Source organism: Aquarana catesbeiana, linkage group LG12, assembly GCF_042186555.1.
Source record: "Aquarana catesbeiana isolate 2022-GZ linkage group LG12, ASM4218655v1, whole genome shotgun sequence".
NCBI classification, from domain to species: domain Eukaryota; kingdom Metazoa; phylum Chordata; class Amphibia; order Anura; family Ranidae; genus Aquarana; species Aquarana catesbeiana.
Genome location: NC_133335.1, coordinates 204,115,576 through 204,133,513, shown reverse-complemented (window position 1 = coordinate 204,133,513; position 17,938 = coordinate 204,115,576). Strand labels below are relative to the sequence as shown.

Sequence of the window (17,938 nt, the reverse complement as noted above, 5' to 3'; positions counted from 1 at the left end):
ATGTTGCTGTGCTTAACCACTTGCCTACCGGGCACTTTCACCCCTGTCCTGCCCAGGCCAAATTTCAACTTTCAGCGCTGTCGCAGTTTGAATGACAATTGCGCGGTCATGCAACACTGTACCCAAATAACATGTTTATCATTTTTTTCACACAGATAGAGCTTTCTTTTGGTGGTATTTAATCACCACTGGGGTTTTTATTTTTTACTAAACAAACAAAAAAGACTGACAATTAAAAGAAGTTTTCTTAGCTTCTATTATAACATTTTGCAAATTATTATTATAATACAGGATTTATATAACGCCAACAGTTTACGCAGCGCTTTACAAATAAGTAGTTATTCTCCTTCACTGATGGTCACTGATAGGCGGCACTGATGGTCACTGATAGGGGACACTAATAGGGGCACTGGTTGGCAGCACTGATAGAACTGGTTAAACAGCATGTTGCTTTTAGTGGATGGTCCTGTGAAAAAGAATAATGTAGTTCAATGTGGCCACCGTATGGCAATTATTAGGTTAAATCAGGTGGTGAGGAGGCAACATATTGCCTGCTCACCACCTCTTAAACAGCTCTGAAAAACGATCCAAGCATGGATCTTTTCAGAGGAGCAACAGTCAGTTCCACACATGTGAAGGAGCCCTAAGAGTAGCCAAGCAAAAGCATGCAGGGAAGCAAAGTGTTAAATCTCTTCACATGATAACAGAAAGTCCAGCCTGATGTCCAACCTGGATGACAGTGTAAGGAGATACATAGTTTATGCTGACAGGTCCACAGTCCTGCAATTGAAGACACATTCCACAAGCAGTTCCCTAATAACAGAAGATAAGAGCGATTGGGCAGCCTGTGACAGCAGGGAAGGAGATCCAGGTGTCAGCCCACAATAAATAAGGCTGAGCTCCTGTGAAGTGAACATTCTCTTATCATGTTTGACTTTACTCTCCTGCACCTTCATCCCTAGTGCGTGGACACCTTGCTGATTCCAGGTGGGGGGGGGGGGGGCACTTGCCCCCCCTTGCCCCCTCCTGCAGATGCCCATGCATGGTAATGTTCCATGATATAGGAGAGATTAGTAATAACAGACCCCATGTTTCTCTTGTGAGAGAGTTCTGCTGGCTAGGTAAAATACTTACCTTCATTGCTCGGCCCTGCTCAGAGCCACACAGACTTTCTCCTGAAAATGGCTACTTCGTACTGTGCATGCACAGCATGACCCCATTCACTCCTATGAGAAATCTGCACTTCAAGTAACTGCTTAAGGGCCATCATGAGTATGGATTTCTCATAGGAAATGGTGTGCATTTGCAGTACAAAGCAGCTCCATTTTTGGGAGAAAGGCTGTGCTGCTCTCAGCAGGGCAGTACAGTGAAAATAGCTGAATCAGGGCGTAAGGTAACTATTTGACCTAGCACTCAGGGGTGGTGGGAGGGATATTACACCCAAGAATTGGCACTTTGCTCTTTACATTCTACAAGAAAAAGGCTTTATATATTTTAGCAGGGGTGTTTTCTGTATGCAGTGGGCCTATGTGCAGGATCATCTAGTCCAGTGGTTTCCAAACTGTGGCCCTGGAGCCAGATGGGGCCCTTTGATTGCCCCAATCCGGCCCTTGGGACACCATTCCTCCAAAAGACACCAATGTTGAGGCAACATTCTTTCCACTGACACTATTAATGGGGCACTATTTTTCCCACTGACACCATTGATGGGGCACTATTCCTACTATTAAGACCAATGATGGGACACTGCTCCTCTGAATTACATCATCAATGGGGCACTATTCCTCCCAGTGATACAATCCATGGGACACTATTCCTCCTGTTAAAACCAACAACAATGGGGTACTATTCCTCCCACTGACACCATCGATGAGGCACTGTTCCTACTTTTAAGACCAATGATAGGGCACTACTCCTCCGAATGACACCGTAGATGGGGCATTATTCCTCCAATTGATACAATCCATTGGACACTATTTCTCCTGCTAAAGCTAACAACAATGGGGCACTATTCCTCTTGTTAAAATCAATGATGGGGCAATGTTTACTCCCACTGGTACCGCAACATTTTCTACTTACAGTGGCCCCTCTAAAGCCTGAAGGACAGTAAACTGGCCCTTTGTTTAAAAAGTTTGGAGACCCTGATCTAATTGGAAACTGAAATTTTCATGTGGGCACATACAAACTAGATGCTTTGCATCCGATTACGTTGGACTTTTAAGTATTTGTGTCCAGGATTTGACAAGAGGTGCTGATTGAATGTAATTGTTAAGGTGGAGGGGTACATGCAATCAGCCCTACTTCAGTCAAGCGTCATCCACAGATCTTTAGACTATTACTTGGTTATAACAGAGTTTATAAATACTTTTTATTAATTGAAAACATTTGTATGTTTTTGGACTGTTAAGGAAACTGGCAATAGTTCAGATGTGAGGTCAGTCAAGGCATGCATACGTACTTATTATACACTATATTGTCAAAAGTGTTGGGACACCTGCCTTTGTACGCACATAACCTTTAATTTTATTGGCACCCCAATTAATTTAACTGGCACCCCAGTCTTACTCCGTAGGGTTTATTATTGAACAGCTTCAACTCTTCTGAGAAGGTTGTCTACAAGGTTTAGGAGTGTGTCTATGGGAATGTTTGACCATTCTTCCAGAAGCGCATTTGTGAGGTCAGGCACTGTTGTTGGGCGAGAAGGCCTGGCTCGCAGTCTTAGCTCTAATTCATTCCAAAAGTGTTCTATCGGGTTGAGGTCAGGACTCTGTGCAGGCTAGTCAAGTTCCTCCACCCCAAACTCGCTCATCCATGTCTTTATGGACCTTGCTTTGTACACTGGTATGCAGTCATGTTGGAACAGGAAGGGGCCATCCTCAAACTGTTTCCACAAAGTTGGGAGCATGTAATTGTCCAAAATGTCTTGGTATGCTGACGCCTTAAGAGTTCTTTTCACTGGAACTAAGGGGCCAAGCCCAACCCCTGAAAAACAGGGGTGGAGGAACTTGACTGGCCTGCACAGAGTCTTGACCTCAACCTGATAGAACACCTTTGGGATGAATTAGAGCAGAGACTTCGAGCCAGGCCTTCTTGTCCAACATCAGTAACTGACCTCACAAATGCGCTTCTGGATAAACAGTAAAAATTCCTATAGACACACTCCTAAACCTTGCGGACAGCCTTCCCAGAAAGGTTGAAGCTTTTAAAGCTGCAAACATAAAGCTGCCAACTCAACATTGAACCCTACGGACTAAGACAGGGATGCCATTAAAGTTCGCGTGCGTGTAAAGGCGGGTGTCCCAATACTTGACTGTACTGCACCCGCCCCTTTGCAGCTTCCAGTGACAGGCGTAGCTGCAGCTTACAGGATGGCATTGTGGCAAGGAGCACTTCCCGAATCAAATACACATATCCAATATGTACAGCAAGTGCACAGAGGGCCTCCTCCTGGTTGGGACCCATGTTCACCACACACATTAGGGACGCACTATTGCCATAGCCATAGCAGTAAGTGATAACTATGCAGATAAGACATAAACTGTAAATGTATAAAGGCCACACTGATATCAGTTCCTACTTTTTTTTCTTGCAGGTGATGATATTAAATGCTGCTGTAAACTATTATATGTCGCACATACTGCTTCCCCAGGTTAACGGTATGTAGACTGAACAAACAGCTCTGAATTTCTTATATATAAAACAGACTTGGATGTGTTCATATTAGAAGCGTCATTGTCTGGAATCATCGGCCTTCTCTAGGCTGTTTAATTTTCTTGGAAATGTAGAAGCTTTTCTTCTTTTCTGATTCTAAGCTTTCAAATCTTCTTTTATTCAAAGCAGAGTTGGCCTGAAATTACCATTGTTTGTGGGCCGAGTCCATGTTATAAACTTTCGGCACTCTTATCTTCTTCTATACAGAATTTGAATTTGTTCAGTTTCCACTATGAGTTATTAACTAGCATAGTAAGTTATCACCTTGACATTGGCACAACCAGCAAGAACTCTTCCCAAATATACTGAAATGTTATAACAGATCCAAAAAAGTTACATTAGCTTACCTCTACAGCCCAGCAGAGATTGTGACAATGTTGTATAAAAGATGATAATCTGGTATATGATTTAATTTAGGATCAGAATTATACAGCTATGGCACATAATTACTGATACCCCCTTATTTTAGGATAATGTGATATTTTTGAAGAATGTATTCCTCGTATGCTGTGTTTTAGAAAACGTGTTCATTTAGCCCATGTAACAGAAATAAGTACTGTATGTATTATATGACCTGTATGGGAACAATCAGCGAGGGAGATACAGTCAGTAACACAGAATAATGACTATCTCTATCTCTAACTTATACAGACATCCTGCACAAGGGTTACCCCCTGCCACTGCTGGACCATATTCAGCTCACAGATGTTGTCATAGAGCCACGTGAGGTTTGTACCATTTAATATCCCTTTTCTAAGAATTGCTGTATTTATTGGCGTATAACACGCGCTTTTTCACCCTGAAAATTGGGTGCAAATAGCGTGTGCATGTTATACGCTGATACTTCAATTTTAGCTGCCTCGGAGGGGACAGGGAGGGGGGCGTGACGAGCGCCATCAGATTACATACAGTGAGAATCTCCTGTTTACTTGGCGTCCTCTGTAATAGGAAGTCCCGTCTCCTGGGCCGCCATTGGACCAGTGTTCTGTCTATCATAGGAGATTCTCACTGTATGTAATCTATTGGCGCTCGTCCCGCCCCCCTCCCTGTCCCCTCTAGGCTGCAGATGGGCATCGATCAGGCTGCACTGATGGGAATGGTGAGGCTGCTGCATTGAAGGCAATGGTGAGGCTGCTGCAATGATGGCAATGATGAGGCTGCTGCATTGAAGGCAATGGTGAGGCTGCTGCATTGAAGGCAATGATAATGCTGCTGCATTGATGGCAATGGTGAGGCTGCTGCATTGATTACACTGGTGAGGCTGCATTGATGTGGACTGATGAGGCTGCATTGATGGCATTTGTGAGGCTGCAGATGGGCACTGACCCTTATTTTGCTTCAAACCTGATTTAAAATTTAAGTTTTTTTCCAGAAACTTCACTCTTCAAATGAATGTGCGTGTTATACGCCGATAAATACGGTATATAGAGACACCTCTGTTACCTCCCAGGGTACAGTATACAACTATTATTTTTATACAGGATAGCGCCAACAGTTTGCACAGCACTTTACAAAGTTAAGGCAGATAGTACAGTTACAATAGAATTGGGTACAGGAGGAATCAGAGGACCCTGCTTGTTAGAGCTTACAATCTAGAACGGAGGGTCAACTGATACAAAAGGTAATAAGTGTGGGGGATGGGCTGATGGAGAACATAAAAACACAGTGTATTAGTTAGAAGCAGGATACGCTTCTTTAACCACCTCAATACAGTGCATTTTCGCCCCCTTCCTGCCCAAGCCATTTTTCAGCTTTCAGCGCTGTCGCACTTTGAATGACAATTTCGCGGTCATACAACACTCGACCCAAATGAAATTGTTATCATTTTTTCCCCACAAATAGAGCTTTCTTTTAGTGGTATTTGATCACCTCTGCGGTTTTTATTTTTTGCGCTATAAACAAAAGAAGAGTGACAAGTTTTAAAAAAAACACAATAATTTTTACCTTTTGCGATAATAAATATCCAATTTTTTTTTCTTTAAAACAAATTTTTTTTTAGTTTAGGCCAATATGTATTCTTGTACATATTTTTGGTAAAAAAAATCGCAATAAGCGTATATAGATTGGTTTGCGCAAAAGTTATAGCGTCTACAAAATAGGGGATAGTTTTATAACATTTTTATTTTTTTAAATTTTTTTACTAGTAATGGCGGCGATCTGCGATTTTTATTGTGACTGCGATATTGCGGCGGACACATCGGACACTTTTAACACATATTTGGGACCATTCACATTTATACAGCGATCAGTGCTATAAAAATGCATTGATTACTGTATAAATGTGACAGGCAGTGAAGGGGTTAACACTGGGTGGTGATCGAGGGGTTAACTGTGTTGCTAGGGGAGTGATTCTAACTGTAGGGGGCGGGGACTCACTAGGGGAGGAGACCGATCGGTGTTCCTCTGTACTGGGAACACACCATCGGTCTCCTCTCCTCTGACAGGACCGTGGATCTGTGTGTTTACACACACAGATCCACGGTCCTGCTGTGTTACCGGTAATCGCGGGTGCCCGGCGGACATCGCGGCCGCCGGGCACACGCACCGGGTGCCTAGTGACACGGCGGGCGCGCGCGATCGCCGGCGGCGGCGCGCGCGCGCCCCCTGGTGGCCTAAGAAAGCGAGGACGTCATATGACGTCCGCCCCGCAACGAGAGCTGCGCCGCCTGGCCGTCAATTGACGGCCGGCGGTCGGCAGGCGGTTAAAGAGAAGGGTTTCAGAGATCATCTAAAGATGGATAGATTAGGAGATAGTCAGACAGATTGGAGTAGGGAGTTCCAAAAGATGGGAGAAGCTCGGAAGAAGTCCTGGAGGCGAGCATGGGAGGAGGTGACAAGGGAGCTAGAGAACAGGAGGTCTGGGGAGGACCAAACAAAGCGGTTTGATTGATATTTTGAGTCTAGGTTAGTGATGTAGCTGTGGGCAGAGTTGTGGATGGCTTTGTAAATTGTTGTTTATTTGTTAGGTGAGTGTCAGGCAATGGAGGAATTGGCAGAGAGGGGTACTAGACACTGAATGGTTGGTAAGGTGGATGAGTCTGGCAGCAGCATTGATTATGGACTGAAGGGGAGATGTAAATGTAATCCAATGAGGAGGGAGTTGCATTAGTTGAAGCGAGAGATAACCAGGGAGTGAATTAGAAGCTTTGTGGTGTCATTGGTGAAAAGGGTATCTAGGGTAGCTACAGGTAAGCCTTATTATAGGCTTACCTGTAGCAAAAAGTGCTCTGTAAGGGTTTACAACCACTTTAAGGTCTTTGTACATTCACTACAGACACAAATTTAGCCTTTGTGAGATATAGCGTCTTTATAAATAAAACAAATGAAGTTTTGTTACAAAACTATTGCTTTATTGACAAACAGAAGTGCAACTTTATAATATATTTAATATATATTATAAATATAATATATTTTTAAAAAATAACGAACAAAAAATGGCCGCTTCACTTGCTAAAAATCAGAACTGAATCTGTGCAATCAGTGTGCCTCTGAAACGGTTCGTGATTGGCTACTAGCACCCAGGCTTTTGACAGCTCCATCTGACAGTTCTTCCAAAGTTCCTACGGCGGCTCTCTGACAGCTTCTCTGGATCTTATCAATGGAATCTACTGCTTCTCCATGATCCAACAGAAATAACAAAACAATGGTAATGCTCTCACAAGCTTCAGTGCGAAACAAGCATAGAATTAGCTTAACATGAAGCCTATTCAAGGCTTTGGATATCTTTTTATATCCTTTTCCATCTTAGTAAAGTTTCATGACCTTGTTACGCAGGTCTTTTGACTGTTCTTTTCTACCGCCTCATGGCTCAGTGTCTAGCCTGCTTTGTGCATCCATGTGAGAGCTTACAAACTCATTGACTATTTATACACGGACACTAATTGTGAATTAGAAAGCCCCAAATGTGGGAAATTAACCTTTAATTGCCATTTTAACCTGTGTGTGCGCCACCTTTCTGTGTCTGTACCAAGGCCAAACATTTCAGGGTATGTAAACTTTTAATCAGGGCCATTTGGGTGATTTCTGTTATCATTATGATTTAAAAAGGATCCAAAAAACTATGTGATAATTAAATGGCTTCATGTGATTGCTATCCTTAACCGCTTCAGCCCTGGAAGTTTTTACCCCCTTCCTGACCAGAGCACTTTTTGCGATTTGGCACTGCATCACTTTAATTGACAATTGCGCAGCCATGCGACGTTACACCAAAACAAAATTGATGTCCTTTTTTTCCCACACATAGAGCTTTCTTTTGGTGATACTCGATCATGTCTGCGTTTTTTATTTTTTGCGCTATAAACAAAAAAAGAGCGACAATTTTGAAAAAAAAGCAAGATTTTTAACTTTTTGCTATAATAAATATCCCCAAAAAATGGGGGGATGGGCTACCACCGACATGACAGCGATCACTGCTCCGGATGACAGGGAGCAGTAGATCCCTGTCATGTCACTAGGCAGAACGGGGAAATGCCTTGTTTACATAGGCATCTCCCCGTTCTGCGGCTCCGAGACACGATCGCGGGACACCGGTGGACATCGAGCCTTAGCCCCACCAATTAAAGGAGACGTACAGGACACCCATTTGCCCACCGCTGCCATTGTGCCGATGTATATCAGCGTGCAGCGGTCGGCAAGTGGTTAAATAAACTACATTTTTTTTTTGGCATGATCAGTCATATTTTCAATATTATTGCCAAAATTTCACAATTTCTGCCAAGGTATGCAAACTTTTGAGCACGACTGCATATACTTTATCTGCAGCAGAGGAAAATCAGGCTCCCTGCCCTGCCGGGCAGGACTATGCTACATGGAACAACTGTATAAAGCTCAGGACCGGATTGATAGTGATGGAAATCCTTTGGCAGACAAAGCAGCTCCCTTTTTTGTATTTCATCTGTGTCTTTATCTCTTTGCTTAAAACTCAGGTTCAGAGAAAACCTGTACTAAGAGAAATAGGGAGGTTTTATCTAAAAAAAAAAGCTAGTGGCTCTCTCTCACCTAAGTACTTTCTGAATCACTAACCTGGAACAACCTGGAATCACTAACCTAGAACAAGCATGCATCATTTAAAAAAAAAAGAAGGTTAAAGTGATTGTAAAGGATTGTTTTTTTTTTATTATTTAAATAACAAACATATCATACTTACCTCCACTGTGCAGCTCGTTTTGCACAGAGTGGCCCCAAACATCCTTTTCTGGGGTCCCCCGGCGGCTCTCGCGGCTCCACCCCGCATCAGATAACCCCCTAGGAGAAGCGCTCTCCCGAGGGGCTTACCTTGCGGGCATGCTCCCGAGTCCAGCATTTGTATCCACAGATATAAATGCCGGACTAGGCCTGCCCCCCAGCGCCCGCATCACTGGATTTGATTGACAGCAGCGGGAGCCAATGGCTGCGCTGCTATCAATCTATCCAATCAAGAGCCGGGACCCTGTGGAGAGAGGGACAGCGCGTCCCCGCCGAAGAGATGAAGGGGCTTAGGTAAGTAAAACGGGGGGGCTGGGGGGCCGGTGACTGCCAGGTGTTTTTTCACCTTAATGGATAGGATGCATTAAGGTGAAAAAACACAAGGGTTTACAACCCCTTTAACCACCTCAATACAGGGCATTTTCACCCCCTTCCTGCCCAAGCCATTTTTCATCTTTCAGCGCTATCACACTTTGAATGACAATTGTCATGTAACACTGTATCCAAATGAAATTGTTATCATTTTTTCCCCATAGAGCTTTCTTTTGGTGGTATTTGATCACCTCTGCGGTTTTTATTTTTTGGGCTATAAACAAAAGAAGAGTGACAAGTTTGAAAAAAACACAATATTTTTTAATTTTTGCTATAATAAATATCCAATTTTTTTTTTCTTTAAAACAAATTTTTTCCTCAGTTTAGGCCGATACCTATTCTTCTACATATTTTTGGTAAAAAAAATCGCAATAAGCGTATATTGATTGGTAAGGATGAGCTCCGGCGTGTTCGCACACTCCACGTGCCGAGCCCACCAGCAAGTCGGCACGGCGCTGCGCTAATCACAGGCAGTGAGACATTTCCCGATCTCTGCAGCCGCAAACTGGGAAAATGCCTCACTGCCTGTGATTAGCGCAGCGTCGTGCCGACTTCCTGGCGTGCTCGGCACGTGGAGTGTGCGAACACGCCGGAGCTCATCCTTATTGATTGGTTTGCGCAAAAGTTATAGCGTCTACAAAATAGGGGATAGATTTATAGCATTTTTTATTATTTTTTTTTTTACTAGTAATGGCGGCGATCTGCGATTTTTATCATGACTGCGATATTGCGGCGGACATATCGGACACTTTTGACACATTTTTGGGACCATTCACAATTAAACAGCGATCCGTGCTATAAAAATGCATTGATTACTGTATAAATGTGACTGGCAAAGAAGGGGTTAACACTAGGGGGTGATCGAGGGGTTAATTATGTTCCTAGGGAGTGATTCTAACTGTAGTGGGAGGGAATTCGCAAGGGGATGAGACCGATTGGTGTTCCTCTGTACTGAGAACACACATCGCTCTCGTCTCCTCTGACAGGACCTGGATCTGTGTATTTACACTCACAGATCCATGGTCCTGCTTGGTTACCGGGCAATCGTGGGTGCCCAGCGAACATCGCGGCCACCAGGCGTGCGCACCGGGTCCCCAGTGACACGGCGGGCGCGCGCGATTGCCGCCGGCAGTGCATGCGCGCCCCCTGGTGGGCCGGGAAAGCGAGGTCATCATATGACGCCTCCTGCAACGAGAGCTGCGCCTCCTGGCCGTCAATTGACAGCCAGCAGTCGGCAAACAGTTAAAGGAAAAGTATAGCCAAAGCTTTTTTGGCTGAACTTCTCCTATGGTTGGTCCCGCACTTCTGTGACTTGGTTTCAGCCGACAGCGGGCTAAAACCCACTGTTGGCTGAGCCAGTCCAGGCTCTGAAAAAACTTGACCACATGGTCAGGATCTATTCAGATGCCTGAACCGCAGCTGGCTCATAATCTAAGCGAGCCGCCGAGAGCCTGAGCCAGCCGCTTCCAATCCCTCCAAAGCCCAGCGCTCCAGTGAGCACTGGAGGGGCAGAGCAGAGAGCCGGTGACTGACAGTCACCGGCTCTCTGCAGCCTGAAGATCGAAAGCTGAGCGATCAGCAGTGTTTGATCACACAGTTCTCGGTCTGGAGCCAATGGGGGACAGATACAGCATCAGACCGAGTATCTTTTATTTTTTCATGAATCCCATGCTTCTCTTTTAAGCAGTGGCAGCCTGGGTATTTTATCAGTATAAGTGTAATAAGTTCTCTCTCATACGCCCTGTCTCTGTTTTCAGCAGCCAGGGCAGCTAGATAATCCCATTGCAAATTTCATGCGGTATGCAGAAATTAGTGTAGTTTTATATCCTTCAGAATTTTCACAAATTATCTCTCTGCTATTTTACAAATTTTGTACTTCATGAACATATAATAGTAAATCATTATTAGGCCTCCTGCATATGGGGCTATTTACCTCCCAGCCCTTTCATGTGCCCACATTTGCAGCGTCCAGCCCTACTGCAGGTGGCCTGTCAAAGTCTATGGCGGATTGTGTCTGGACAGGGCTAAATGCTGTACCTGCATTCCAGGAACCTCATCCCTGAATGGGCAGGGCCCTAAATGCTGGCACTACTCTGTACAGCATTCAGCCCAGTCTAGCCGCAGCCTGCAGAAGGGCTAGATGCTACACCTTTCCTTCCCGGGAGCACTAAAGCTCCGCGAGGGACACACTGCAGCTGAACAGCCCAATGTGCAGGGGCTCTAATACAGTCGCATTACAGAAGAACAGATTATACATTTTGGTGTTGAATCTTAATGATATTTTTATTTTATTTTCAGAATTTCCTTCTCTTTGGAGCAGATGTTCACTATGGACAAATAGAGGACAACTGGATTGCTGAATTATACTGATAGAGAAGGATGCATCAGGATTACACTGCATCAAAGTGAATCTGTGATTACCTAAAAGTCAATAATCTTGTAGCAGGACGTAAAGTTACACTCTTGTCAAAAAATAATATTAAATCTTGAGGTGTATACAGGGAGCACCTAGAACTTCACATTATCCTTCAGGCATTGCTGTACTGCACCTAATAACCCTAAATAGTTTTCTGGGTGGTTTGAGAACCCTGGCTCGTCATGCAAGATCGGCTATTCTCAACCAGGGTTCCTCCTGAGGTTGCCAAGGGTTCCTTGAGCTTTGGCTGATTGACCTCCAATTTCATGGTGCCTGCATAGTTCCAGAACAAACACAAGTTTGGCAAAGTTAGCATGACACCAAGTACCTTTTCAGCTGTCTGTAATGGTGGGAATCTAACAACCACGATGAGGGTTGCATTTTTCTTACTGACAACCATATAAAGGGGCATTTTTCTCAATGACAGCCATTGATTTGGTTTTAGTAAGGGTTCCCCAAGAACAGAAAGTTATTTTAGGAGTTCCTCTGGGGTAAAAAAAAGTTGAGAAAGGCAGTGTGAAATGCCCATTTCCAAAACACCTCTGCAGGCTCCATGCTATCTCTCACATATATAAAGCCTTATGTAAAATAAAAAATATAAATTCCAAGAGGTATCAGTCATGTTGATAAAGGAAGCAAAGAGGAAGTTATACAGTACTGGCTTCTGGAAGTACATTCCCAATGAAGTACCTATGAAGTGTTAAGGTTTTGACAACTGTGGATTATACTGTACTTTATACCAATCGAGGGCAAACAAGTGCACCTTCTCACTTAGCCACAGTTGCAGTGTTTGCTACATTGCAATAATAGCTTATAATGACTTTTATTAAGCAGATGTTTTTCTTAAGTTTCCCCTTTAGTGGCAAAACCCAGAGCAACCAAATTATACAAATACCAACCTCAGTTCGGAGATGCACGTCACACCCTCCTTATTCTCTCAGTCAGAACACCATTGTTCTCTAACTGTAATATAAAGCCTCAGTTATAAACAGTGAGGTGTATGGGAGTGGGATAGCGCAGTTTTCCAATCTAAATCTCTCATTATTCCTACTTTAAAATTTTGTTCAAAAAATAAATTCACAAAAATACATGAGAAACCTGAATGTCTTTTAATAAAACAAATAATTAAAAAAAAGTATTTTTTTGTTTTGTGTCATTAAAATCACTTAAGAGATACCACTGAAGGGCCTGGTGGTTATGATGTGCACAAGTTGGGTCTCATCGCATCCCAGATTAATATCCTTCCTCTTTAGTATACAAAACATAAGGACGTGCTGGCCACAGTGTAACATTTGTCACTAATATCTTCCATTGTCAGCCAAGTTAAAGAGACCCTAAACTTTGGTTTTAAAAAGAACTCCTAACTCAGAAATGTCCCTTCTAAGCCCTGGTTTACACCAGTGCGATTTGTCCTGTGATTTAACAGTTCAAAGTCGCACCCCATTGCCCACACTATTTTTTTGTGATTTAATTGCAACTTGCATTGACTTCTGTTAAATGAAGTTGCAAGTCACAGTGAAATCAGTGTTCCTAATCGCACTGATCTACAGCTTTGAAATTGCTGTGAAGCAGTGTGATTTCAAAGCCCCACTTGTGTGGTCTCAGTATCCTCCAAATTTATTTTTCTGGTTGCTGCGATCCAACTTCCTGTTAGGAAGGGTGGCTACATTCATTCTCAATGCTCAGACTGTATATAGGAATGTAGCCACTCTTGCTCACTTCTAGGAGGGACTAGCAGCTATGGACTATGGAATTTCAAGTGTACATAGAGCAGTGCGAAAGAAAAGGAGAGGTTTGTTAGTTCATGGAGGACGTTTCACACTAAGCAACAATTTCATGAATTGAGGATTACAAGGCCATTAAGTAGTAGATGTACATGGATTATTTTTGGAGAATAAGGATATAGTTTAATGCCACTTTAAAATGACAGTAGCTTACCTTTCAGCACCACAACATGAGCTTTTTCTCCATATTATGGTGCATCAGCTGCATCAAAATGGAACACATTTCATTAGTCAGATGAGACCAACTTGATAAATACTGATTTCTGATTTAGCTGCCCTATGGCTAACTAAAGTGAAGGACCTCAACATCAAGTCCACCTTGGCTGGGGAACTGGGGAGTGAGAAGTATATACCCTTTTTAGTGCATTGGATTTAAGACTAGTTAGCAAAAACAAATGTATATTAATGTACACAATACTCAATGTTTGTTGACACCAGATCATCACACCTATCTGACTCTACTCTTCTGGGACGTCTTTCCACAAGATCTCGGAGGGTGTGCCTATTCAGCCATAAAGAATGTTCATGAGGTCAGGTACTGATGTTGGATGAAGACCTGGCTCACAATTGGTTTTCCAATTCATCCCAAATGTGTTCAGTAGGGTTGAGGTCAGGGTTGAGGGTTGAGGTCAGGGCTCTGTGCAGACCACTCCAGTTCTTCAACACAAAACCCATCCAACCATGTCTTTATGGAACTGGCTTTGTGCATGGTCATGCTGAAAAAAGAAGGACCTTCCCCAAACTGTTGCCCCAAAGCTGGTTGGGCACAATTTCCTAAAATTACTTTGTATGTATTACCATTACCAGTACCTTTCACTGTATACTACTGAACTCTAGTTGTATGGAAGTTTGGAGAGATGTCTACATACTCTATAGTAGGTTTGATGACAGATCTTCACACACCTTTGAACATATAGGGATTGAACTTTGGAAAGGGTACAGGCGCATGCGTGGCAGCGTCCAAGATGTCCGCTTAGCCCGGGAGCTCCGCGCCACCCCGATCTAACGCCGTCCATAGTGGCGGTGCAAGCCCTCGTTTCAGCCCGGCTCTTGTCCCTGCAGCTTGGGGACACCTCCAGCCACACCTGGATGTCCTTTTCTGCCCCCAGGCGGAACCTCACTGACGCCCTGAACGGATCCCAGGAGCGGCCCGGCCATCCCAAAATGGCGGCCGTCTCCTCACAAGGCCTGCCCTGCCTGTCAGAATCCATCGCAGATCAGGATCAAGGGGCCCTCCCTTCCTCACAAGCTTCGGATGCCACAGTGAGTACTCTCCCAGGGTTCCCCTCTCCAGCATCCACTGACTCTCTATTAGGAAGGACATTTGGAGGGGCAGCTCTCACCCCTCAGCAGGATCTGCCTCACAGCCCAGACTCCTGGGACATACAGGCCAGGGATCTCCCTCCCTCCCCTACTGATTTCCCCTCCATGATGGCTGCTTTTTCCCAGATGCTATCAAAAGGCCTATCCCACACAGCTACACAGATCACTGCTTCCATACATGCAGATTTGCAGCAGATTGGTGCCAGAATTGAAGTGATCGAACAAAAATCTGATCAGGCCATCCTGAGAATTAACCAAAATACTTCCAGAATCCAGGATCTTCAGGACCAACTGGAATCCGCCACCTCTAAAATAGATGACCTCGAGAACAGGTCGAGACGTTACAACTTTCGTCTTAGGGGGCTCCCCGAATCCGTTAAAGACACCCACATGGCAGTCCAGGACTTCATCAAGAGTTTAATCCCCAATATTCCGGCTCACCGCTTAGAGCTCGACAGAGCCCACAGGGCGCTACAACCACCTCGCTCCGATGGTCTGCCACGAGACATCATCGTGAAACCGCATTTCTATGCAGTCAAGGAAGAAGTGATGAAGCTCTCCAGGTCAGCAGAGAAACTGATGTTCCAAGGCCATCAGGTCCAAATCTTCGCTGATATATCCCCATATACCGTACAAAAAAGAAGAGCCCTGAAACCGCTACTACAAGTCCTGGCGAGCAAAGAGATCACCTACAGATGGGCCTTCCCGCTGAGATTGAACTTCTCATACCGCAACAAACCATACAATTTTTCAACGTTCCAAGACGGGGAACGACTTCTGCCCTGCTCAAGAGGGCTTCTTGCTGTCGCTGGATCTGCAGAAGGCCTTTGATTCCGTGTCGTGGCCCTACATTTTTGACATTCTAGAGCGCTGGGGGTTTGGCGACGGTTTTCGCACGATAATTTACACACTATATTCCTCACCCTCAGCACAGGTGCGACTAATGGGCCATTACTCGGAACCCTTCAATATTCGTAGGGGAACTAGACAGGGTTGTCCCCTTTCACCCTTGATTTTCGCTATTGTGATCGAGACACTGGCTATAGCCATCAGATCGAACGAGAACATCAAGGGAGTGAAATGTGGTCCTGACATTCACAAATGCGCCCTATTTGCTGACGACATGCTCTTGTTCCTCACTGCTCCTCTCACATCCACACCAAATGTCCTCAGACTCCTGAGAGACTTCTGTCTCGTCTCTGGTCTTCAGGTGAACGTGACTAAATCTGTGGCCCTCAATGTTTCGGTCCCGGTATCTCTCATAGATCAACTCCGACCACACTTTCCCTTCACGTGGGCTAGCGACTCAATCCCCTATTTGGGCATCAAGCTGACGAAAAACATTGGTGACTTATATGCCGCTAACTACCCCCCCATGCTCCACTCTCTAGAGCTGGACCTACAGAAATGATCGAGGGAGAGCCTGTCATGGTTAGGTAGACTCAACGCAGTCAAAATGACTCTCCTGCCACGCCTTTTATACCTATTTCGCTCACTTCCTATACCGATTAAAAAATCGGTCTTGACCAAATTTCAGTCCGGGGTAATTAGGTTTGTCTGGGGGGACAGAGGTCATCGCTTTGCTAAAGAAATTTTGTTTAGGCTTCGGTCACAAGGGGGCCTGGGTCTACCAAACTTGTGGCTATATTACCAGGCAACACAGCTAGCACAGTTCTCAGCCATCTACACTAAAATCTGCAGGCCAGATTGGATCTCCATTGAGAGACAAGCAGTACCGCATTTCACACTCGACTTCTTAACATGGAGACCTCCCAAACATAGACCTGCCATCTTAGCCCCCACATTGTCTCACTCCCTAGCCCTCTGCGACCAATTGCATATCCACGCCAACTTGATTTCCCCCTTAAGGCCTCTCACACACCTGTTTCACAATCCTGATTTTCCCCCTGGGATGAACATACACGCATTTCATTGGTGGCTGAACAAAGGACTTTTCCGGATAGGCCATTTCTTTACACCCAATGGCCCCATTTCATTAGGCCATTGTTTGAGTACATTGGAAATGCCTTCCTCGGAAAAGTTTCGACTTTCGCAAATACGACACTTTCTCCACTCACTTTGTACTGATAAGATGAACACTCCTAAGGCCACGATGTATGAGCTATGGTGCTCTTCGTCAGCCCCCCAAAAAGGTGGGATATCCATTATCTACGCATCCCTGGCAGATAGGACGGACACCCCGGCATACGCTCGATCCTGGGAATCGGACCTGGACATTCAGTGGGATCCTGCTAAGTGGTTCCAAGCATTCAGCAGATCATCGAAAGGTATCCTAAATATGGCCTTGATTGAGGCTAACATTAAAGTCTTTACTAAATGGTATTATGTCCCGGCCAGGCTCTCCAGGATATTCCCGGACTCCTCTCCCCTCTGCTACAGAGGTTGCGGTCATATTGGCACGATGCACCATATCTGGTGGACATGCCCCCGCATACGGAGTTACTGGAATAAATTCCTCCATATTCTAAGGAGAGTATCTGGGGCAGAGGTTCCACAGGACCCCACATACATTCTACTAAATTGCACAATGCACAACACTCCTAAAAATACACAACAACTTATATTCTTTATGTGTTTGGGAGCCAAAGTTACTCTAGCGAAAGCATGGAAAACTCCTTCGGTGTCCATATCGGCCACCAAACAGAAGATTTCCTGGATAATGTCACAGGAACAAATAGTGGCTAAACTGCGTGACACGGTCCCACGCTTTGAAGGGATTTGGGAACCCTGGGCTAGGTATGTCGGTATCTCACTTTACCCAGGCCACCTACTAACGTAGGAGAGAGTCCGGCGAGATTACCACCTCTTTCCGTATACCCCACCTCCCCTCCCTTCCTCTGTCCTCTTCTAGCTCCCTCTCCCCTCTTCATCTTTCTTCTCTGCTCTTTCTTTTTATGTTCTATCCTCATCTTTCTTACGCCCGCTAACGGCTAATAACGGTTTTACTAGACCAAAGCATACTCAATTGTTCTCTTAGGCCGTCCTAAACTATTTACTTGGCGTCCCGGCCTAGATGGCAGCCAGTTTCTCTCAGGTTTCTATCCTGGACGATGTGTCTGTCAGCTCCGTCCGGGGGGCTGCCTCGCCTGGGTATCTTCCCGGTGTGAGCACTTCCCCGGGGGAGCTG

General features: G+C 44.8%; 1 protein-coding gene across 1 annotated transcript in view; it reads left to right on the top strand.

Moving 5' to 3' along the window:
• LOC141113441 (bactericidal permeability-increasing protein-like) overlaps nt 1–12,821 on the top strand; it is a 67,261-nt gene extending 54,440 nt beyond the window's left edge. Inside the window, exons 13-15 of the mRNA XM_073606534.1 lie at nt 3,593–3,656; nt 4,363–4,439; nt 11,566–12,821. Coding sequence (XP_073462635.1) covers nt 3,593–3,656; nt 4,363–4,439; nt 11,566–11,637 — 213 coding nt within the window. The 3' untranslated portion in view covers nt 11,638–12,821. The remainder of the gene's footprint in view (nt 1–3,592; nt 3,657–4,362; nt 4,440–11,565) is intronic.
• The last annotated feature ends 5,117 nt before the right edge of the window (nt 12,822–17,938 follow it).